This window comes from Mauremys reevesii, linkage group 8, assembly GCF_016161935.1.
Source record: "Mauremys reevesii isolate NIE-2019 linkage group 8, ASM1616193v1, whole genome shotgun sequence".
Lineage (NCBI taxonomy): Eukaryota > Metazoa > Chordata > Testudines > Geoemydidae > Mauremys > Mauremys reevesii.
The window spans coordinates 1,151,237-1,173,932 of record NC_052630.1 but is presented as its reverse complement, the minus strand read 5'-3'; the positions used below and the strand labels follow the sequence as shown (position 1 = coordinate 1,173,932).

At 46.2% G+C, this 22,696-nt stretch overlaps 1 protein-coding gene across 5 annotated transcripts in view; it reads left to right on the top strand.

The window, feature by feature from the left end:
* The first annotated feature begins 3,342 nt into the window (after nucleotides 1-3,342).
* NSD1 (nuclear receptor binding SET domain protein 1) overlaps nucleotides 3,343-22,696 on the top strand; it is a 115,251-nt gene continuing 95,897 nt past the window's right edge. For 4 of the 5 annotated variants that reach the window (XM_039485520.1, XM_039485522.1, XM_039485518.1 and 1 more), the window contains exon 1: nucleotides 3,343-3,457. In XM_039485520.1, coding sequence (XP_039341454.1) covers nucleotides 3,440-3,457 — 18 coding nt within the window. In that variant the 5' untranslated portion in view covers nucleotides 3,343-3,439. Of the gene's footprint in view, nucleotides 3,458-3,805; nucleotides 4,156-22,696 lie in introns of those variants that run through there. The other variant, XM_039485519.1, reaches the window with a different exon arrangement.

Sequence of the window (22,696 nt, the reverse complement as noted above, 5' to 3'; positions counted from 1 at the left end):
AGAGGTCATGAGAGGAGAAGATGGACTGTAGGGAGATCAGAGTGCTACGTTCTGACAACCAGGGTCAATGCTGGAGCTAGAATCCTCAAAGAGAATAAGAAGATGAGAGAAACTGTGGTGAGTATTTGTGGGACTATACAATCCATTGTCGTATACATGTTATTGCAGCCATGTCAGTCCCAGGATATTAGAGAGACAAGTATGTTTTATTGGGCCAACTTCTGTGAGAGGGACAAGGTTCTGAGCCACCCAGAGCTCTTCTTCAGGTCTGGAAAAGGTGCTCCCAGGGTCACTGCTAAATGCAGGGTGGAACAGATTGTTTAACGTAAGTTGTTAGCACATATTGTAAGACACCATTCAGGGTAGAGTGGTGTACCTCATCCAGTGCACTAAATGCTCCAATAACTATGTGGGTGCAGACAATCACTACACTCTTTAATGAACTCATACAGGAAAATTATAAACAACAAACCCCCCCTCACCTGTGGGTGAACACTTCTCACAAAGCGATCACTCCACCTCTGACCTCTCAGTCCTTGTCCTCTAAGGAAACCTGCACAATACCTTCAAAAGACAAGCCTGGGAGCTTAAACTGGGAACTTTGCTAGACACTAAAACTCATGGACTGAACAGAGACACTGGATTTATGGCTTATTACAACAATCTGTAACCAAAGAACCCTGTTTGTCCTATGACTGCAGAGCTTTTAATGGTCCACTCTACCTTGAATGGTCCCTTACATATGTGCTAACTAATTACTCATGCTAAACAACCTGTTCCACCTGGCATTTTGCTGTGACACTGGGAATATGGTCCCTACCTGTGAAGAAGAGTCTGATAAGCTTGGAAGCTTGTCTCTCTCACCAACAGAAGCTGGTCCAATAAGAGAGTACCTCCCTCACCATGCAAACCATGACAGAGGCGGGGATGTTAGTGCCTCTGTCACACACATTACTATTACTGCTATCTGGTGAACAAAGGGTTAACCTCTGCTTGTACTGGAGGGGGACAATACATGGTCTTCTCCCAGTGTCCATGGGAAGGTTGGGCCTCACCCCTAGACTTGTGGGCTGTGGCTGACTCCCAATTGGGGATTCTTGAGGAAAAGCCCTTGTGGACTGCAGCACTTCTGCCAAGTCATCTGACCCCCTGCTTACCTCCTGCTTTAAGCAGTGTGAGGCAGAAGCCATGTGAATAGAACCAGAGAGAGAAAAAACCATCCACTTTGGTGGAGGGCAGCAGGACACTTCTCCAGTCCTCTGCTGTTCAGCATGTTCCAGCTGATGCTTCTTTAAGAGAAGGGGTGCACCACACTCCATATCCCAGTGTGTAGTGACAGCAGTCCCCCTCTCCCCCCAGCAGAGACAGGGACTTGGCAGTAAGAAACTGGCTGACGTGGCAGGAAAAAAACATGCCATAGCCAGGAGTGGGGAGAACAAAGGAGAAACCCGTGAGTTATGGAGCCTGTGAGAGGGGAGCAGGAACAGAGATCCCCTGGCAGCAAAGGGCCCGAAGGCCTTGGTGCCATATGGAAACCACACATAGAGAGCTGGCAATGAGGCCCAGGAATGGTGGGACAAGCTCCACAATTCCCCAGCCCCTACACCAAACTCCAGCCTGCTCTGCCTCTAGCAGAAGCCAAGGGTCCAACTAGGCATAAGCTCTAGGAAGGATGGACACACATGAACTTCCAGGGTTTAAATCAGGACCGTCAAACATTTGGCCTGCTGGCCAGATCCTGCCCACATTGTGTATTTCTGTGACTCATATGTGGCATGTTCAGATTCTCTAAAATCTCAGCTTTAAATTTACAAAAGAGCAAGTCCCTAGCCTTCCTGGCTGCAGGGCCACCACCAGTGATCTCTGCCTGAGTGTGCACAGAGCCTGCAACTGGGACTCAGCACCAAAGCCAAGTCCACTGTCCCCTATTAATCTAATTGGACTATCAGTTTTAAAGGCCAGTTATGACACTTCGGTCTCAACATTAAGTATTTAATCACTGCTGGTTGGAATGGCAGAGGGGGATGGGAATTTGGAGTTGCTGCAGGGAAGGAAATGCAGAGAAAAGGACAGACACACACACACACAGAAGAGGGAGAGAGAGAAACCGAGAAGGGCAGCTGAGGGAGGAAGAGAAACAAAGGGCAGAGAGAGCCTTGGGCAAAGATTTTTCACTGGGTGATGACTGTGACAATAGGGACTGAAGGTATAACTAGCTTCAGGTTTAATTCTCCCCTTGATCTCGGTGCAGACCTGGCTCCTGCTGCCACTCCCCTGTGCCCTGAAGGGACAATATGCGCCTGAATTTGCCCCCGGCCCATAGAGTATAATGACACCTAGAATTCAGCCCTTTCCTCCAAGGAAGTTTGACACCCCTGGTGTAAATGGGTTGAGGAGGGAGGGAAGGAGGCTGGACACCCCCCACCCCTCCGGGCCTGGCGAATATCCCATCGCTCCCTGCAGAGGTACCGGCAGCCCTCGGGAACCTCCGAAAAGGGGGCACCCGGCTGCCAGAGTCAGCGCGCCGAGGCGAGCAGGCAGCGCCGCGGCCGTGCGGGCCGAACCCCAGCTGGTGACCCCCTCCCCAAGCCGCTAGCTACAGGGCCTCGCCCGGCGCAGGACGCTCCGCTCCGCGCTCGCCCCGCGGCAGGCAAGGATCGCGGGAGCCGCCCGGCCGGGGTGCAGCCGGGGGCGGCTCTAATGGCCGCTGCGCCCCCGGGGCGGACAGGCCGGGCCCAGGCCGGGGCCGCCCGTGGGGACGGGGACAGGGACGGGGACGGGCCCGGCCAGGCCGCACCTGGGCCGCGAGGGGCCGCGGGCTGCTCCGGGCGGGGCTGAGCGGGGCGGGGGAGGGGGCCCGGCCGCAGCCTCCATTTTGTTGGCAGCCGCGTGCGGCCCGGCCTCGGGTGAGGCGCGGCCGCGGCCGGCGCGCGCGGGGCCCCGGGGCGCGCGGAGGAGGCGGGCGAGGCCGGGCCGGGGCAGCGGGCCGGGGGCGGGGCCGGGCTCCGGAGCCGCCGCGGGGAGGCAGCAGCGGGCCCCGGCCGGGGGCCCCGGGCACGAGGCTCCGGAGGGGCCGCGCGGCGCTGATTGGCCGGCGCGGAACCCCAAGAGTCGGGGGCGCGCGGGATGGCGGCGGGCGGGCGGGCGCGCGCGCGGGGAGGGAGGCTGCGGGGCCGGGCCGGGCCTGCACGTTCTGTGCCCGCGCGGGGGCCGGGCGCGGGAGGGGGCAGGTAGGGGCCGCGCGCGGCTGAGGGGCGCGGGCGCGCGGCGCTGAGGGCGGCCCGGCGGGAGGCCGCGCAGCCGAGCCGAGCGGAGCGGAGCGGAGCGGGTCGGGTCCGGCCGCCCGGCGGGGGGAGGGGCGCGGGTGCCATTGTGCAGCGCAGGCCCGGCCTGACCATTGTGCTCTGCTCGCTCCGCAGGTCGATGCCCGCGGCGCGGGATGGAGCCGGCCTGCGAGGTGAGCCGCAGGGGCGGCCTGGCCCCTTCGCCGGCCCGCGGGCCCTGGCCGCGCCCGAGCGCGCGGGCAGCCCCGGCCCTGAGCCGCCCAATGGCTGCACGGCGCCGCTCCCCGCCAAGGCGGCCTACGGCCAGGACCCGGCCTCCTGCTACATCCCGCTGCGCCGGCTGCAGGACCTGGCCTCCATGATCAGCGCCGAGTACCTCAACGGCGCCGCCGCCGCCGACGGGCCCGGCGCCTCCCGCGCCGGCTCCCCGCGCCCGCCCGAGCCCGCCGCCCTGGCCGGCCCGCAGGGCGACGGGGGAGCGGCCGCCGCCAGCCCCCCGGCCCAGGCCGAGCTCGGCCGGAGGTGCCTCGCCGGAGCCACCTGCTGCGAGGAGCCGGCGGCGGAGCTGGGCCGGGCCGGGCCTGCGGGCGGCTCGGCGCACCGCGGGCACAGCGAGCCCATCTCGGCCGTGCTGTGCTCCCCCCCGCCGCCGGCCGAGCTGCAGGGCCAGGGCCCCCGGGACGCCGCCCCGGGGAAAAGGACGGAGCGGGTGGAGCTGCGCCCGGTGCCCGGGCCTCTGGGGCAGACACGTGGGGAAGCGGAGCAGCCCTTCAGCACCACCGACGGCTCCGATCAGGAAGATCCCGATCCGAGTGCCGGCACCCTGCGGAGCGCCCTAGCCATACCCGAGCCAGCCGCGGGAATGCAGCTTGTAAGCAGCCTTTGGTACCGGTTAGCCGCCTTGCGGGAGAGCTGTGCGCTCCTTGTCTCTGCAGGGACGGGGTGCGGGGGGTGGCGCCAGCAGGATGTCAGGTGCATGTAAACATGCTGGCTCCAGTGCTTGCCTCCTTCACAAAACAAAGGGGGGGGGGGATAGAGGTCCGGGCCTGTACAGGTGACACAAAGCTGCTGCCATTTTGCATGGCACAAAGTCCTGGAGGTTGGCAAAGAAGAACCCCTTGGCTCACCTTAAACATCGTCCAGTTTCTACACTTTTTATAGTAGTTGACATCTCTGAGCTGCCTGTTGGCAATGGCAGTCACCTTGCTTACATTCAAAAAATTGGCAAGTGTGGTTTTATTCTGGAAAGTTTTTATTTAAAGATGGCACCTTCTTACATGCAAGACCTGTCCCTGTATGTAGTCATTGTCCTTATGCTTACTTTACTAACTGACACAGTCTTTACTTCTGGGAGTGCTGCTGACCAGCACAGTTATGGTGGAGCTGTGTTTTCTACCTGCTTATGTACATCAGCAGAATTTTTAACTAAGACCTCATTGCAGAATATTTATTGTTTGTGAGGTGTGAGCCAGGAAGAGCCCAATTGGCCTCTTAGGTCTTAGGCTTCGTTTGCAGGTCCTGATGGTTAGAAAAAAAATTGTTTTACTTGTACACTGAGTGGATTTGATCTGACAGTGGTTGAGATGATAGACACTGAAACCGGGTGGTGCCATTTGTAGTCTCTCTTCAGTGTGGAACAGTTCTTAGAACATTCAAGTTTTTTGAGATGTTAAACCAGTATAAAAGCAGGATTGATACAGTTACTGGCCTCTGGGGTTTCTCCCCATATGATGATGATTTAAAGATTGGAAATGCCATTTGCAATTAACAGCTTTATTTTCAGATACAATTTTTTGACATTGCGAGTAGTTATCTCTCTTTAAAACTTTAGAAGCTGGAGATGGAAAAGAGCAATTGGACCAGCTAGTCCACCCCTTACAAGTGCAAAATTGTTCCCTACAGTACTTTTTCTACTGCTTTGTCCAGTCTAGTTTTAAATAACCCAAGCCATTGGATTTTCCTACTTCATGGCTTAATAGCTATTCAGGCTACATTTTTCCTTTCTAATTTCATAGACTTCAAGGCCAGAAGTGACCATTGTGATTGTTTAGTCCAGGGTTCGGCAACCTCTGGCACGCGTTTCGCCAAGGTAAGCACCCTGTCGGGCCGGGCCAGTTTGTTTACTTGTCGCATCTGCAGGTTCGGCCGACTGCGGCACCCACCGGCCGCGGTTCACCGACCAAGGCCAATGGGGGTGTCGGGAAGCGATGCGGGAAAGGGATGTGCTGGCTGCGGCCTCCCGCCACCCCCATTGGCCTGGGACGGTGAACCGCAGCCAGTGGGAGCCGCAGTCCGCCAAACCTGCCGTTGCGGCAGGTAAACAAACTGGCCCGGCCCGACAGGGTGCTTACCCTGGCGAGCCACGTGCCAGAGGTTGCCGACCCCTGCTTTAGTCTGACATTCTATATAACACAGGCCAGAGAACTTTCCCCAAAATAATTCTGAGAGCAGAAAAAAATCCCATTACTTTTGATTATATCTCCTTGATTTATCACTCTGTCAATTTTCAGAACTCCCTAGAAGCAAAACTGCTTTAAACCTTCCTTTTGAGTTCCATAAGTAGTTGGATGTGTGTAACTTCGTTGTTGTTGTTGTATTTTACATGTGCCACCTATCATTTGTAGGTCACTTTCCTTCATTTCTAAGTGTGTGTGTTATAAATAATTGCTGCAGCACTAAAATATATTATTCAAATTGCACATGCCACTCTTTTATTTTTTTTTAAGAGCATTTGGCTAAAACTTCCCCTTGCTTTAAGCATGTCTCTTGTCTGAGTTTTAAATATTTTCTGACACTTGTGCTGGGGAAATTACTTAATACGACAACATCCACCCCCGGAAGACTTTTTTCATGTAATTACAGATACTGTAGTGTGACATGCTATGCACGTGCACAGTACTTTTGAAAATTGATTCATGTTTAGTTCTGTGTTCTTTGCTGTAGGAAGTTGCAGAGGGTTCTCCTAAGATGTGTTCAAAGGTGGGGGAGTAGGCTTTGGAAAGGTCTCTGTGCCCATAGAAAGGGATGATCTTGGAAAATTGGGAATGTCAGTTTAAACTATTTATGCTGCTGTTTTAGGCCTAAATCTTGCAATGAGCTCTGGGTGAAGAAAGCTTTCAGGGAAGGTAGTGCATGGGACCACTATCCTTCTAGGTCTTTGGGGAAATCCTGTTGCTGCTTTGTTTCTTTTCTATTTACTGCAACTTTCTTTGTTTTGAAAACCAAAGGAGTTACCTACATCAGATGTATTCAGTGATGCAGCAATGGGAGGGGTCTCACTTTGTAAACAGAAGCTGCGTAGAGGAGTTTTCACAACAGCACTTGGCACAGACGCACTCAAGTTGGAGATCAGTAATTACATAGGCACTGCAGAATTTGGAAAGGTGCAGAAATCAAATCAATTAATTTTTGTATTGGATTTGTAATGCTTTTTTATGTACAAACAGGAGGCTCAAAGGCTTGGCTTTCTAATAAAATACAATCCTCTTTGCTGTGTCTTGCTGAATCCTTAAAATAATTCAGTGCAGTTAAAGAGTATTCGGAAAAAATAATAATTAAAAAAAAAAAAAAAGCCCCTTTTAACCAACAGATCATCTTCCTCTGTGCATTGTGGAGGTCTTATCTGCTTTCTTTATTGGCAAAAGTAAATTTGTGTGAGTTTACATATGCTAGTCCTGCAGTTCTGGGAGAGGAAGCTAGATTTTAGTCTGCATTGCATTCCCAACATAATAGTTAACTGCAGTCCAACTGCAGAATCTTTATTACTACAGATGATCGTAGATAGAAATAACCAAGCTTGATTCTCAGATCCCAAGCTGAGTTTGTGGTGCTAGCATCTAACTCCTTACTCCACCTATTTACATGTAATTTGAGCCAATTTTCTTTGGAGTTTCTGAAATATTTAAAAATTAGGAGCTTGCATTGCTATTTTTAGAGCTGCTTTTCAGAGAGAGACTACTCTGTAAGCCCTTTCAACCCTGCCCCCAAGGACTGAGCTCCACCTTATACAAGAACTTGCAGGGAGCTTTTGTTCATGATGGTAACTGCTTTGAGCATGCCCACAGCTTCTCAGACTTCCTGTTTTGTTAAGAATAAAGCCTGTTTGAAGATAGGGCCTCTTGTTTGTGCCTGTGTTCAGCTGTTTTTTAAATGAAGCTTTGGGCACTCACATTCAAAGGGATGACAGTTTCCAAGATGACAGTAGCTCCCCCAATGGCATTGATGGGAAAAGATGTCGACTTTTAGTTGGCGACAAAAAGTCACATTTAAAAATAGGCACTTTGGTGCATGCTAAATTCCTTTATGATATAGGTGAGATTAGAAAGCAGGTACCATTTTGCCTGATGTGTTAATAGTTCTCTGATCTCTTTGCACACTGTACATGTCACATGGGCAAGGGGTTGCTTCCTTAGAGTTAAGGTATATTCAGAGATTTGCACCTTTCTTCATGTCTTTTAAATGTTAAGTGTATGTTAGTATAGGGTATACAAGTTCTCTGTTTATCCATCGGAGTTACTGCAGGTGCTGTAAGGGTACCAAAGTGTAGTAACACCCTCTCAAAACTGTTGGCATGGTAAGTCAGCTGAACATGGTGGTTGCTGTTGTGTTCCCCTGCCACATATGTTACATATACTGGACTACAGCTTATTGTTTAACTTTAAAATGAGTAGCCATGTCTGGTTCTTCCGCTGAGTTTTTGTCATTTTAATATGTGATAGTTACTAGTTTCAGAAATTCTAAACACAGTTGTTGTTCTGGTCTTTGCAAGTTGAGTAAATCTGGTGAGAGAATGGTGGGAATTTATATAGACAGTACAGCCCTGATCCTGCAAGGCATTGTGTATGGTGCATCCCTGCAAGCCTCTGAGCCTCATTGACTTCCACAGGGCTCTGTGTAGATGCAGGGCCATATCTGTGTGCAGAGCATTGCAGGGCCAGTAAATTTGTTCTCATAAAAACCCCTTCATTTAAATTTTGTTTTGATTTATATGCATTTTGTTATATTATTTTCCCTTCACTTCAATGTTTTGTTAACGTTAATTATAGTAAGTACACTAGACTCTTAAAAGGAAGTTATTTGGATTGCCATATTAAGTGTTTAGGCAATGCTGAATTTAAGGTTGCCCATGCAACCTTAGTGTATGTTCAGTGATACTGCCTTTAATTACATGGTCACGTGATACATTTTCCACATGACTCGGCTGGGGTCAGGGTACAGGATGCCCAGTGCTCAGGGAATGAGGCATCTGTTCAGTGTTCCTTATCATTTAATGTGTGGCCTTATGTCATCTTTACTGCACGTCATCCAAATCCTGCACTAAATTTCCTCATAGGCTCGTCTGTGGGTCTCGTTACTGTAATATCTTGTCCTCACAAACATTCATGAATGTATTGTCACACTCCTCAGTGAGAGACGATAGTAGTAGTCCCGTTTTACTGATGAGGAGCTAATGTATTGGGAGACCCAAGGCCAAATTTTTAAGTCACCACTAACTGAGAGTTATTCAGTGATTGCGCTCCACTTGAGACATCTAGGGTGCATATGCAGTGCTAGTGGAATGATGAGGGGGGAGGCTTGTGTTGCCAGAAAATAGCTGTGTTGTGTGAAACATGGACAAGCAATGGCAGTTTTCAGCTGCTTGTAACTTGGCCAAATTTGAAAGGATTTTCATGAGGCCAGCAAAAAGCACGTCTGACCTCCAGAACTAATCCCTGCTAAACTTTAAAATCCCACTGCAAACCATGGAGGAGTGAGAACTCTTCTGAAAAAAAGAACAATAGTTTTTATAATAAAAAGTGTTAGGCAACCTAAATATACAAGTTGCTGCTGCTATATAATGAATGGCTTCTGTTCTGTGATTTTTCCCTCCTTGCTTTTTAATGCCTTTATTCTAAACTAGTATCTTGTTAAGTATACTGCTGTTGGAGAGATCTCTAGAAGGATCTTCTAGTATAAAACCCTCATTATAGGATGAACAATTAAGATTACATGTTGATTTAAATTTTAAATGATTGATAGTACGCTATCCCTTAGGTGCAAGTGTTTGTGTGTATTCAGAGTACAAGTTCCTTCTGTCAGCCCTGATTTTCCCCTGGTGCAGTAATCAGATCAGTTTATCTTTCCATATTGAAAACAGGCAACATGCTCCATGCGCATATACCCTCTGAAAATAAGAGGCTATCCACCGGCCACTCTCCTTGTTCTGTCTCTTTCAATGGCCTCTTTTTAACTGAAATTTGTCTGGATTGAAAGAGCTGGCTCTTTCTTGGAAATGGCTGGATCTTATGCTTACTGTGAAGTAGAATGCCATGGAAGTTGCCAGGGTACCACACTTGTGAAGTGACTACACTGTATCTATTAATGTATGCATTCATGTTTTATGCTGTTTACATTTTATGGAAAAATCTTCAAATGTGATGATTGTACAGAAGGAAGGGTGGTCCAGGGTTAGAATGTTAGCCTGGGCCTTGGGAGAGCCAGGTTCAGTTCCTGCTACACCACAAACATCCTGTGTGATCCTAGGCAAGTCACTTAGCATCTCTGTCTCTCAGTTCCCATCTGTACAATGGGGATAATAGCAGTGCTTTACCTTGTAAGGCTTTTGTGAGGATAAATACATTGAAGATTGTAAGGCACCTAGATACTATACGTGGGGCAGATAAGTACAATAGATAGAGGCTGCTGTAATGGTACAATTTAATTTTCAGTCTCTGCAGGCTTGTGAATAGTTATTCAGGAAGTGGAGATTTCCATTGCAATGGATCGGATCTTGGCAGTATTGCACTCTTTAGCAGTAATCTTCTTTATTCCAGTTTCACCTCTACTTGTTTCCACCTGATACTTGTGATCAGAAAATTAGGTGTCAACTACAGGTTTTCCTTTGCATTGTGGCTGTAAACAATGTGTTATCACTTGGTATGTACATTTATATCACACATAATGCACCTCAAAAAGTGTATGATTAGTGATCTGGTCATACAGGGTCATGCAACTGTTTGAAGCTGAACAGATGCTACAGCTGTGAATAGCAAAACCTCAGGTGTTGTCTTGCAGGTTGCTAGAAATGGGTCACAAAAGCCATTGACATTAAGTTCCTCAGAGTCCTGAAAGTGATGTGTGTTTCTGGCTCAGAACTTTATTTTGAAGTCAAATTTAATGTCAAAACCTTCACACGAATTTCTGTTCACTATATTTCCTCTTACTTTAATATTTGTTAGAGTAACAAACTTTGTTTAAACAAAATACTACTTTGTCTATTCTTCCCACCTGTATCTCATTCTTCACCATGTGTTTGGACTCAGCTTCTTTTAGTACTATGTTTATTATTTAGCTATTTGATTTTTCTTCTAGAAAATCTCTTCCAAAACTGCCTTTTACAAATTTATATAACTGAACATGACTGTAGTTCTGTTCTTATTAACTCATATAAGTTTTAGCTAAGGGTTGAGATTAATGTTTGTTTGATTATTGAACAGTAATCTCAAAGACACAGTGCAAAAACCCAAATATTTTGACCCAAAAAAGCCACACAGTAGCAAGAAATTAGCAAATTCGTGTAAGAGCTGCCTTGGAAACCCTTTGTGGACTATTTCCAGAGGTAGGTTAGAACTTGTGGTTTTCTTTTAAGACAGTTGATTGTATGAGCAGGAGTTCTGTGATCTCTTGTTTTTCTTACTTCCGCTGTATAAACTGGACGTTCTTTAAAGTACCACTAAAGCAAATGCAATCAGAAATACACCCAGATCTTTAGGGTCAATGGAGAGATGTAGCCTTTTGGTTTGTTTTATACCTAATGAGTTCTGAATTTGAACTAATGAATTGAGGCACAAGAAGAACCCAAGTGGAATTTTCTTGAAGTAACTGTACGTAGTTCATAGTGTTTCTTAAAGGGACACCATCAACTTAGAAATCAGACTTCTGCATTGTTATAAATCAGTGGTTCTCCACCAGGAGTTTATGGACCAGTTTCTGGTTCCATGGGCTCTGCTGCTGTAGCCCCAAGTCCCTGCACCCCTTTGGGGTTGAAGCCCAGAGCTCCAAGCTTTGGCACCCCCCCAGGGCTGAAACCTTGAGCCCCAGTGCCCCCCATGGGGCTGAAGCCCGGAGCCCTGAGCCCCCTACCCTATGGGGCTAAAGTTGGGAACCTTGAGCCACAAGCCCCGGCATCCTGCGGGACAGAAGCCCTGAGCCCTGGCGGCTGAAGCCAAGAGCCCCAAGCCCTGCAGGGCTAAAGGCTGCCCCCGTGGCTGAACCCCCACCCCCCGGAGTTTTTATAGTGTTTTGAGGGAGCCTTAGAAAGAAAAAGGTTGAGAACCTCTGTTATAAATAACAGTGAAGATTACTGTCATTGAAAGATTAGAAGAAAAAATCTTGTTACTTGATGCATTTGATAGCACTTTGTATACAATAAGTTTAATTGTTTCTCTTGAATAGTCCTTCAGTAAATTCTTCCTGTTCTTTGTGTGGGTCATTATTAACCCAGGAATGAGGTGCAGATTTAAAAAAATATGATTGTAAAACCACAAAAAGGGCAGAAGGGTTCAGAGACGGCGTGGGACCTGGAACTATTTTAAACGCATTTAAAAAAAAAAAAAGATGGAATATTGATGGTGTCACTTTAATACTGGAAAGGTAATTTGTGTTTGGTCCTGTCTGTACTGATCCATCTGTCCTGTCCTGTACAGTCTTGGCTAGGGGAGATGCGGGTTAAGTCGTTTGACAGTGGGGAAGTAGCACTACCATCATTAAGGTTATGTCAGGATTCCCATTTTAATAAAAAGTCTGTCTTGAGTTAGAGGATCAGTTGCAAATGCTTGTAGTTTCTGAGCTGCTAGAATTTCCTGTAGTAGTTTGTAGTGAATAAAATGTTAATTGTAACTTTTTAAAAGTGCCACGTAACTAAAATGTTTCTAGTGTTCCACGTTTTCTTTGGATTCCTTTTGAAGATGTACTAGAGCAGCCCGTAATGCAATTAAATGTGTGATTCTTTGCAAGGAGCACAGTGCAAGAATATTTGATAAGTTACATGTTTTGATTAATTATTTAAGGTTTAAAAAGTTACTTCTTTGAACATTAACATTGATACAATATAAGGCTCGGGTTTGACATTATTACTGATGGCTCCAGTAGAGAACAGCATAGGAGTTACTCAGCGCAAGGACAGAGGGTTTAGGACGACACAATGTCTCAGACATATTGCTCCCTGCCAGGCAACAGGATTTCAGGAGATGGCAGCTGTAATCCACCCTATCCGAGCAGGACTGTTTGTCCTCCTGTAGAGGCTGGACCGCAGATAATGGTTTGAATTGGATACTGACTATCCTGATCCTTTATTAGCTCAAGCAGCAGAGCCCTTGTGCTTTTCAATCCAGCTGTCCTAGGTTCAGTCCCCACAGATGTGTCTGGGGGTTTACACTGCTGTGTACTCCTGCAGCTCAGACAATCTTCCCCAGTCAGGGTGAGTGTGACCTATGCTAACAATGTGGCTCTGTCACCCTCTAGAGGCTAGATGATGTGTAATGATGTTCCCCGTCGGGTCACTTATTGGGGAATGAACCCTGTACTTCTGGTTTTGAACTGGTGCTGTTTTGAGCTAAAGGACCAGGGCTCCTGCCTTTGACCTAGAGCTGACTCAGAAACCTCAGTACTGATGTGTGTGTGTGTGTGTAGCCACTACAGAGAGAGACAGCCCCATGCTGTGTTAGAAAGGGATGAAGAATGCTTCCAGGAGAGGAGGAGGTCTGGGGCCTTTTGAAATAACCATTGCCTCTTGCGGTCAGTATATTAAACATTGAAGATCATGTATTCGTTCGTGTTATCTCTGTGGTTGTCAGGCGACAGGGAGGTGAGGGGCTCAGTCACTCCTGTGGGAGCCCCACCATGTGTCCTCGCCCAAGATGACTCTTCCACCAAACGCCAATTCCGACTCCTTTCAGCTGACTCCTGCTTCCTTTTGCAGACTGGCGAGCCTCACTGAGCTTGCAAGGTGTGCTGGTGACCTGGATGTTAGCAGAAGTATTGTGTTTGAGGTAGGGGGGTCTCGGGAGGTGTCAGTCAGGACTTCCACAGGTAGTCATGCTATTTCCACATGCAGAGCTGGCAAGGCCAAAGGGAAAGTGTGTTGTAACATTTCAGGAGTTTGACATTCTGAAAGTTGGTGTCACAGTGGCAGGTTGGAAGGGGGAGAACTCTGCTTTATGCTGGCTGAGAGAGGGAGTCTGGTGTGTGTGTGTGTGGAGTAGATAGCGAGTTGGATGAAGTTGGGGTACATACTGTTTTTTGGTATGCACTGGAGACAGAAGTGAATGCCTCTTGGAGCATGTTATCCACAACACTATAGGCACTGGAAAGGTGGCGAGGAATGTTTGAGCCTTTTTCCTTGTCATTTTGCATCCTTTCAGGGTTTGGGGTGGGTGAAATGTGTCTTGACGTGGTCTCTGCTGTTGCAAAATAAAATTGTGGGGTTTTGTTTTTTGTTAATTCGTAATAGTATAATAACCCTTTCCAGTGGCTTTAAAAGAGCATGATGCTGGACACTTACGAGCTACATTTGAGATTGGGCATTGACATTATTTTGATGGGACTTCAGTAACATAACTTTAAAAAAGCCAAAAATTTTCCTGCACTTGGTAATGATGGCTGTAATTAAAATATCAAAGTAGCTTCCATTAGTAACTCTCCCCTAGTCTCATAGGCTCATAATTTTCCAAAATACTGATTTGGGGGCTTAAATTTTCCATTTTCTGATTTTTGCACGTATAAGTTTTGAGCTGAGAGAAGGGGGAAGTAGCACTTTAAAATGTTACCACTTGGTAGCCAGAGTTTGATACAAAAGAGTGGAATGGGGAACTCCTGCTCATTCTGTCCTTGGGCAATGTTCTGATGAAAATCTAACTATCCTCGAACTGCTGCAAGATTGAGGTTGTAGGATATTAGCAGGGTGCTGTCCTTGGGCCCTTCATGGAGCTTTAAATTCAGTGCTCTGCTCCACTGTGGCTGTTAGAAGGAAACTTGTCTGCTCTCTGTAGCAGCAGGAGGTCAGGGAGGGCCTCTGCTACTCTGCTTCTGCCCCTGAGCCTCCTAGCTGCTGCAGAAAGGGGCAGGGAAGGATTTTTATGATGTTACTGGTCTTCCCTTCTCTGTCGATAATTAATGCCTGCCCTTGCCCCTGATGCTGTTTCTTGTTTTCCCAGGCAGCTGCTTGAATTTTACATTATTCTGGATGAGTGTCTCAGCTGTCCACAGATTGCTGAATAGCAGCAGTGAAAGAGACTAGTCTTGTTAATTTCACTCTGCTCTCCTTCTCTGCAGCAGCACCAGAGCTGTCTGTACATTCATTGTCCATTTATGAAGTTACCTTCACAACCATAAGGCCTAGGAGATTCATCTTTTTTAATTAAATCTTAAATTGTAGAAACTGATGGTTGTGGCCCTGTTATTCTCCAGGGCACATTACTTACTAGTCTGTTCTAGAAGTAACCAACCAGGGTGAGTTTGTATGGATCATATAAAGAATTCGGACTTCACTTTCTTTGGGATACAACAGAAGTAGCTGAAGTTTTAAACTTAAAATTTGGCTTGAACATAATCCTCATTAAGGAATAATGCCTTTGCTTGGATTGGAAAAAAGCTTGATTTCACAAATATAAGACTTTTTGAAAATGTCATGCTACACACGGACATTGAAAACCTTTCTGAAATCTACAGGTGCACACTTAACTTCCTAGGTTGCATTTTTCATGCCAAAAGCTGCAATAATGTAATTGCACACTCCAAATCATTTAGTCATGGAATGCAGAAGTCAAGGTTTCAGCAGCAGTGCTTGCTTGGCTACATTGTACATATGTTTTCTATTCCTGTTTTTCTGGTTAAATCTGTAGCTTAATGTTACTGTGTAGGTCATAAAATTTGTTCTGTAGGTGTGTGATACTTGCAAGAAGTGCAGCACAGCCAAGTTAATCTTGCTATCTGAATGTTTTCCATTTCCTTACTTTTCACACTTAACTGTGCAACCTTAATGTTGGATCTATGCAGATTTTTGCTTTAAAAAAAGTGTGTACTTTTCTTAACATCAAGGAAGATAGAAGAAAAACTTAGAGCTTAATGTGTTCAAGTCAGGAGACTGGATAATTTCCACCCCAGAATATTGAAAGAACTGGCAAATAAGACTGCTTATCCAGTAGCAAGGATTTGTAATAAAACTGTCTATTTGGGGGTATATCTTAGGACTGAATCATAGAATCTCAGAGTTGGAAGGGACCTCAGGAGGTCATCTCTAGTCCAACCCCCTGCTCAAAGCAGGACCAATCCCCAGACAGATTTTTGCCCCAGATCCCTAAATGGCCCCCTCAAGGCCATTAATTAAATTCATGGGGGTAAATGGTAAAAGGGATGTAATGCAACGTGGGTTTAACAAAGGTAGATCATGACAGTCTAACCTTATTAGCTTCTATGAGAAAGTAACTGATTTTTTTAGACTAAGGGAAGTACAGTAGATCTAATCTACTTTGACTTCAGTAACATGGTACCACGGGGGAAATTATTCGCTGAATTGGGGAGGATGGGGATCAGTACAAGCAAAGTAAAGTGGATAAGGTGACTAAAGGGGAGAAGGCAACGGGTTGTATGGATTATCGGACTGGAGGGAGGTTACTAGTGGAGTTCCTCAAGGATTGATTTTTGGGACAAATCTTATTTGGTATTTTTATTAAGACCTCGGCATGAAATTAGGATGTGCCAATGAAACTGGCTGATGATACATATGTAGGAGGCATCATCAATACAGAGAAGGATCAGAACGCAATACAGGAAGAGCTGGATGATCTTGAAGGCTGGAGTAATAGAAATGGGATGAAATTCTATAGCACAAAGTGCAAGGTCATGCACTTAGGGTCAGATAATAAGAATTTCTGCTTTAAGCTGGGGACTTATCAGTTGGAAGTGGCAGAGAAGGAAAAAAAGATCTAGGTGTGTGGTTTGATCACTGGATGACTATGAGCCACCAGTGTGATGGAGATGTGAAAAAGGCCAGTGTGGTCCTAGGATGTATTAGGCAAGACACTTCCAGTAGAGATAGAGAAGTATTAATGCCATTATACAAGACGTAGGTGATACTTCATCTGGAATACTGTGTACAGTTCTGGTCACCCATGTTCAAGAAAGAGGAATTTAAACAGGAACAGGTGCAGAGAAGAGCTACTAGGGTGATCAGGGAAATCGAGGGCCTGTCTTCTGAGAGGAGACTGGAAGAGTTTGGCTTGTTTTGGTCTAGCAAAAAGAAGGCTGAGAGGGGATCTGATTGCTCCCTATAAATACATTGGGAGCGTAAACACCAGGGAGGGTGAAGGCAGTGACCTAGGGGATTTTTCCCTTTTCCCTGCAGCATGAGAGTGCAGATCACTTGCCAGGATTATTTGGGTATAGCTCACTTAATCATTTCACTGGTTGATGTGGTGGTCCCTTCTGGTCTTCAACTCTGTGGATAAAGGGAAGGGGGAAGGTGAGCAGGACTGTGACCTATTTTTATGAGTTCTCTAATACTGGCACATGTGTTTAGTGAGAAGACTCTTCCGTAAGGCATTTATTCAAAATGCAGGAATGTTGTATGCTGTTTCTCTAATTTTTGAAGGTAATTTATTTCTAATAAAGGTGCTAGAGCAGGAAAATGAAGTTTTCTTTATCCTGAAAACATGCAGTTTCAGCAACAGCAAGTGTAAGCATCCCCACATTCGTCCACTGCTACTCTCTTATCTCTAACCTGGAGGGACTACATCAGGGGTGGGCAAACTATGGCCCGGGGTCCGCATCCAGCCCTTTAGGCATTTTAATCCAGCCCTTGAGCTCCTGCTGGGGAGTGGGGTCGGGGGCTTGCTCTGAGGGGCTCCCGGAAGCAGCGAAACATCCCCTCTCCAGCTCCTATGCATAGGGGCAGCCAGGGGGCTCTGCACGCTGCCCCAGCCCCAAGCGCCACCCCCACAGCTCCCATTGGCCAGCAAATGGGGCCAGTGGGAGTTGCAAGGGCAGCACCTGCAGATGGGGCAGTGCACAGAGCCGCCTGACCGTGCCTCCACGTAGGAGCCAGAGGGGGAGAATGCTGCTGCTTCCGGGAACTGCTTGAGGTAAGCATTGCCTGGAGCCTGCACTCCAACCCCCTCTCGGGCCCCAACCCCTTGCCCCAGCCCTGATCCCCCTCCCGCCCTCCGAACCCCTCGGTCCCACCAGCCTGCACCCTAGAGCCCACATCCCCAGCCAGAGCCCTCACCCCCCCACCTGCACCCCTACCCCAACCTGGAGCCTCCTCATTTCTGGCTCCACCCCAGAGCCCGCACCCCCTCCCGCACCCCAGCCCCCAATTTCATGAGCATTCATGGCCCACCATACAATTTCCATATCCAGATGTGGCTCTCGGGCCAAAAAGTCTTCCTGTATATTCAGTTATTGGCTTTGCCTCTGAGGCTGCTCCTAAAAGTGCCACTTGCAGGAGTCCTTTTTGTGGTGTGGACTTCCGTCCACTAGGAACTGGACTGAGAACCTCCAACTCCTGCAGTTGGATTTCTGGTTACTATGGTAATGTTGAGGTGCAAACTTCAGTATCCCATTGGTAATACTTGATCCAGAATATGTAAGTACACTTAAGATCACCGCTGGTAAAATAGTGATGCAATTAACCCAAACCCCTTTGTGTCAGAGAACTCTCATCTGTTAGCATCTCCTTCATACCTAAATCAGAATATTTTGACTCTAGAATTTTGAAGCTCTCTTGGAACCTACAACTTCAGGTTATTATAAATAACCCAGTCAGCTGGTTTGTTTGTCATTTTCAAATTATATATACTCTCTCTCTCTTTGCCCCTTGGTGTCTGGGTGCTGCTCACTAATTAAAAAATATATACCAACAATACTGAAAATAGGCCTCCGATAAAAGAATAAATGTAAGATTATAATCTGCTAGTATAATATGAATAAAATCCAGGTATGTCATTTATTGTGCTCTTTGTTTTGTCTCAGAACTGTGTGAACTATCCAGGGTTCAGTGACACTTCTTTGTAAATTGTGCTGTAGCTTTTCAGACATTAATATAAAGCAGTTGCATGTTAACTTTTCACTGCTACAGTTACTACCAAGCTGAACAGAGATTAATGCAGATTGCTTGGCTTTTATAGAAGAGTGAAAACCCTGAGCCATCCAATCAGGCGTGATGGGTAGAACAGGCAAACTCCTGTCCAGTTGTTGGTGCACATTTGGGTTCTTTAGCTTAGAACTTCAGACCATCAGTCACTAAGGGCCTCATTCTGACATGCTGGGCAGCTCTGAACTCCCACTGACCTCAGGATCCCAAGCTAATGGCAAAAATCCCATTGATTTTAGTTCTCCAGGATCAGGCCCTGAGGCTAGAGAAGTGAGGCTATTTAAGGTTCTTTGGGCTTCTGTAATGTCCATGTTTTGTTCTAGGTGTGCTCTACACACAGATTTCATACCTATATAACTATTTTGATTGGGGGGGGTGAGGTTTTTTTTTTTTTTTTTTTTAGTTGAAATACTTATAGCAGTATAACTAGTGTTGTGTGGTTGCAGTTATACCAATACAAAAGTGCTTATACTGGCATAGCTTACTCTTCTCCTGTGGTAATAAGCTGTAGTGCTATGAGCACGTTTATATTGGTGTAATTGTGAGCATACTAGGGCAGCTGTATCACTTTATCTGTACTGGTATATTAAAACAATACAAATTGTGCATCTAATCAAGGCCTTAGTATTAATGTGCTTTGTGTTACTTCATGTGCAGAAACTTCAATAGATGAGCTCTTTTTGCTTGGATTCAGACATTTCTTTACCTGTTATGTAATAATTTACTTTTCTTCCCTTTACATGTGCTTTGGTTAGTAGATTCAATTTGATTGAAAGAGATTTCAAAATGCTTATTTAAAACAGAAAATTCACTAAAGAAAAAGCAAGTCATACCAAACAAACCTTTTCACGATCCTGTCTTTTTTTTCTTCTCTGTTCTATTGTTTCTCCGTACTGAAAGAAATAATGATCCATGGAATCACATCTTCTTTTGTACTCCGAGAGGTGATTAGCATTGTTCGGATAACCAAGTCCAGGTTAGTGAGCTACAGTGGAGCCTCAGAGTTACGAACACCTCAGTAATGGAGATGGTTCAGAACTCTGCAATGTTCGTAACGCTGAACAAAATGTTAGGGTTGTTCTTTCCAAAGTTTACGACTGAACGTTGACTTAATACAGCTTTGAAACTTTACTATGCAGAAGAAAAATGCTGCTTTCCCTTTATTTATTTTAAATAGTTTGTTTAACACTGTACTGTTTCCTTTTTTTTTTTTTTTTTGGGTCTCTGCTACTGCCTGATTGTGTCCTTCCAGTTCCAAATGAGGCATGTGGTTGACTGGTCAGTTTGTAACTCTAGTGTTCTTAACTCTGAGGTTCTGTTGTAGTGGGTAGCTTCAGGAGGAGCTTGGTGTAAGACTGAGATGTCACCAGCAAATGATCGATGCGAGCACTGATTTATGTTGTGCTTCATAGTTTGAGAATGATGTCCACAGACATGTGGATTGTGTTTCATCTTCAGAGGTTGTAAGAGATGACAGCATGTGCCATGCAATGTTCTAAACAGTTCACTGTGCGCCATTTTTTCTGGGGTTTGTTGAAGCAAAGAAGTCCTTTTGTGGAGCCAGCAATTTGTTTGGGACATTAGCATTGTCCCAGTCTTCTTTCCAATGTGCCTCAGGATTGAATGAGGACCCCTTAAAAGCTTTAGCTTGCTCCCAAAGAAGCTTGAATGATTTCAGACGTGTCTTTGTAAGGTTCTGGGAGTCCTTGTGAATTGGTAACTTCAGGTTGGCCATAGTTCAGTTGTGCTCATGAGCTTCGTGTCTCTCTGGATTTTAGGTGGGGCAGCCATAGTTCATGTAAATGAAAGCTGCTGGTTTTGCTGAGCCTAGCAGTCTGAGCTCCTGTGAGCCTTTAGGGCTTTTTTCCCCCCAGAAGTTACCTGCCACAGCAAGTGCCTCTTTGTCTTTGCTAGCTCCAGCAACACTGGACTCCAAGTTGGATAGGCAGCTACTAAGGTTAGACATTTCAAAGTCAGCTAGTCCAGATAACCTGCAGCCAAGAGACTTAAAAGAGTTACGGAACAAATAGTTAATAATAGACTCTTCAGTCTTGCAGAGAAAGGCGTAACATGAGTACACAATCATGTCCATTTGAAATGAAGTAGTGGAAGCTTTCAGCTTAGTGCTAGTGGTGGCTGCCTTTCTGAACCCATGACACTTATTTATGTATTGGCTTTACAGGGCTACAGGAAGTGGCATGTACTGGTCTGTTGACTAAGCTTACTAGCCAGATGGAGATACCTGTGCCACTACGGCCTCGTGCAACCTCTTCTTGTGGTTTAAAGAAATAAACACTTGTGTACTGTTGTTGCCTATTCATTGGAAACATACTTTCAATCATCTTTCTATTCAGTACACATTTCTGTGCAGCTTTTATAGCTTCTAAGGCCAGAAGGGACCACAGTGATCATCTCGTCCCCTGCAGAACATAGACCATAGGATTTCCCCAAAATAATTCCTATCCTTTGCTTTCTACCTTTTCCATCCTGTCTTTATTCCACTTTTTATTTTCATTCCTACAGTAGATCAGAGCTGTATCTTTTCCTGCATTAGTCTGTGTCTGTGGTTTCCTTTTTCTCTGCCTTTAGACTCTCTGTTTTTGATCCCTGCATCATTTTATTTTCCTCCTCTGCCCGTTACCGTTTGTCTGTTCGGCTTACTTCTTCCTCCCCTAAATTTCTCAATACTCTGCTTCTCTTTTCAATTTAACCCACCAGTGCTACTGTCTCTTCCCCACATGCATCCACACACTAACACATTCCTTCATCCCATCAACACCTTCACACAAAGGACTTGGAAAATTAATCAAACAGCTAATAGCCAGAGGAGTAAATACCCAACATGAGGGGTAGCACCCAAATAAGAAGTCACAGCCCCTGTAAATTGATGCTTGGATGCCTATGTGTCTGTTCTCTCTGCGTCTCATTCAGGGTGTAACCTTACAACCATTGGGTGGGCGCTGGTTTTCAAGGCTCCCAACCCCACTGTCTGCTGGAAGGAAGGAGCATTCGTTGTTCTCCCCTCTGGCCCCAGAACATCCTGGCTGCAGCAAGGCAGTGGTGGAGCTGTCTGCTGATCTGTGCCTTCCTGATGCTGAGTGCCTTGTGTTTATCTAAGTCCAGTTCCCCAGTGAATACCTCCTGGGTTTGTCACTGCCTGTAATTTTTCTGGACACCAGTAGCCTGCCTGATTCTTGACAGTTTCCCTGCTACCTGCCTGGTTTTAAATAGCCACTGTAAAGCTAACCAGTCTTGTTAACTTCACTCCACTGCTGTGGGATAAACATTGAAGATGACTGTTTGTAGACTTAGGAAGGTGCTGTTGCGTCAGTTTACACTCAGGACTAGTCTTCACTAAGGAGAGATCCATGCTGCTGCAATTGATGCAGCAGGGATCAATTTAACGGGTCTAGTGAAGTCCTTCTAAATCGATGGCAGAGCGCTCTCCGGTCGACGCCAGTACTCCAGCTCTCCAAGAATCGTAAGGTAAGTCAACGGGGGAGCGTCTCCCGTCAACGCAGCACAGTGAACATACCAGGGTAAGTTGACCTAAGCTACGTCGACTTCAGCTACATTATTTATGTAACTGGAGTAGCGTAACGTAGGTTGACTTACCCCAGTAGTGAAGACAAGCCCTCAGTTCATGTTTGGATGGTTATCGGCACCAACGTGAGGGTGAGAATCTTACTTTTTTTTTTTAAACTGAAAGATTAAAATCTGTAGAAGTTGATGGTGCCTGTGTAGGAAAGATTCATACTTGCCCTGCACGAGTAGAATTTTTTTTTTCAGATCCAGTTTATATATCACCTTTTACAACCATCAAGATGCTCTTCAGAGTTGCAAACAATCCATACAGGGATCACTTGACTTTCCACTATATTGGAGTTACCTCTCATGTGGGAAGCCGCAAATGCCATGGAATCAGCAAAGCTTGTCCAGGAAGTGAAGATGCCACTGGGAAACTTAGGCAGGCAGAATGGTACTGTTGATCTGGAGCACAACATAAGTGTGTTTCCCTCCTATATTTAATACAAGTTTACAGTAGTCACAAATGTTAACATGTAGATAAACTATTTTAGAGCATTGTAACCATAAAATAATGTCTTCATTGAACCAGAATTAAAGCATGGAGACTTCTTGGCCAAGATTTTTCTAAAATGGTGCAGAGTTCAGCACCTCAAGAAGTCACCCGACTTTCAGAGAATCATAGAAGATTAGAGTTGAAAGAGACCTTAGGAGGTCATCTAGTCCAACCCCCTGCTCAAAGCAGGACCAATCCCCAAAT